Source organism: Micropterus dolomieu, unplaced genomic scaffold, assembly GCF_021292245.1.
Source record: "Micropterus dolomieu isolate WLL.071019.BEF.003 ecotype Adirondacks unplaced genomic scaffold, ASM2129224v1 contig_5394, whole genome shotgun sequence".
Taxonomy (NCBI): Eukaryota; Metazoa; Chordata; class Actinopteri; order Centrarchiformes; family Centrarchidae; genus Micropterus; species Micropterus dolomieu.
The window spans coordinates 1-873 of NW_025734383.1; the positions used below are offsets into that span (position 1 = coordinate 1).

At 60.6% G+C, this 873-nt stretch overlaps 1 protein-coding gene across 1 annotated transcript; it reads left to right on the forward strand.

Annotated features, from left to right (window-relative positions):
* Positions 1-6: 6 nt before the first annotated feature.
* LOC123964782 (basic salivary proline-rich protein 1-like) lies at positions 7-868 on the forward strand (the record flags this gene model as incomplete). Its single annotated transcript, XM_046041538.1, has 2 exons — positions 7-706; positions 825-868. Coding segments are annotated over 2 exons (744 nt in total), but the record flags the coding sequence as incomplete, so codon positions are not given.
* Between the last annotated feature and the right edge of the window lie 5 nt (positions 869-873).

An 873-nucleotide genomic window follows, 5' to 3' on the forward strand; every position in this document is an offset into this window, starting at 1 on the left:
CCTTCATTGCCCCTAGGGCCTGGGACACCACAAGGGCCTGGCTCGCCCCAAGAACCTTCATTGCCCCTAGGGCCTGGGACACCACAAGGGCCTGGCTCGCCCCAAGAACCTTCATTGCCTCTAGGGCCTGGGACACCACAAGGGCCAGGGTCGCCCCAAGAACCTTCATTGCCTGTAGGGCCTGGCTCGCCCCAAGGGCCCCAACAGCCTGGCTCACCCCAAGAACCTTTATTGCCTCTAGGGCCTGGCTCGCCCCTAGGGCCCAGCTTGCCGCAAGGGCCTTCATCCCCACAACAGCCTGGCTCGCCCCAAGAACCTTCATTGCCCCTAGGGCCTGGGTCGCCCCAAGGGCCCCAACAGCCTGGCTTACCCCTAGGGCCCGGCTTGCCGCAAGAACCTTCATCCCCGCAACAGCCTGGCTTGCCCCTAGGGCCTGGCTTGCCCCTAGGGCCCGGCTTGCCGCAAGGGCCTTCATTGCCCCTAGGGCCTGGATCGCCCCAACAGCCTGGGTCACCCCTAGGGCCTGGCTCGCCCCAAGAACCTTCATCCCCGCAAATTCATCCAACCCGAGCTCGGCCGCAACGGCCTGCATGTCCGCAACGGCCTGGAGCGCTCCTAGGGCCCGGCTCACCCCAAGGGCCCCCGTCCCCGCAACAGCCTTCATCCCCGCAAGGGCCGCAACTACAAACATTGCCAACGACACATGGTCAGTACAAACTACGTTCAGCAAATGTACTGAATAGAAATGTTGTACAGTAACACTTTACTGGATTTTGGTTTTTGATGTCAGAATGTATTTATTTTTTTGGTCTTTGTCCTATTAGGTTGTGACATCCCCACAGGAGAGCAGGTGACTTGTGGCCAGTCAGGAAT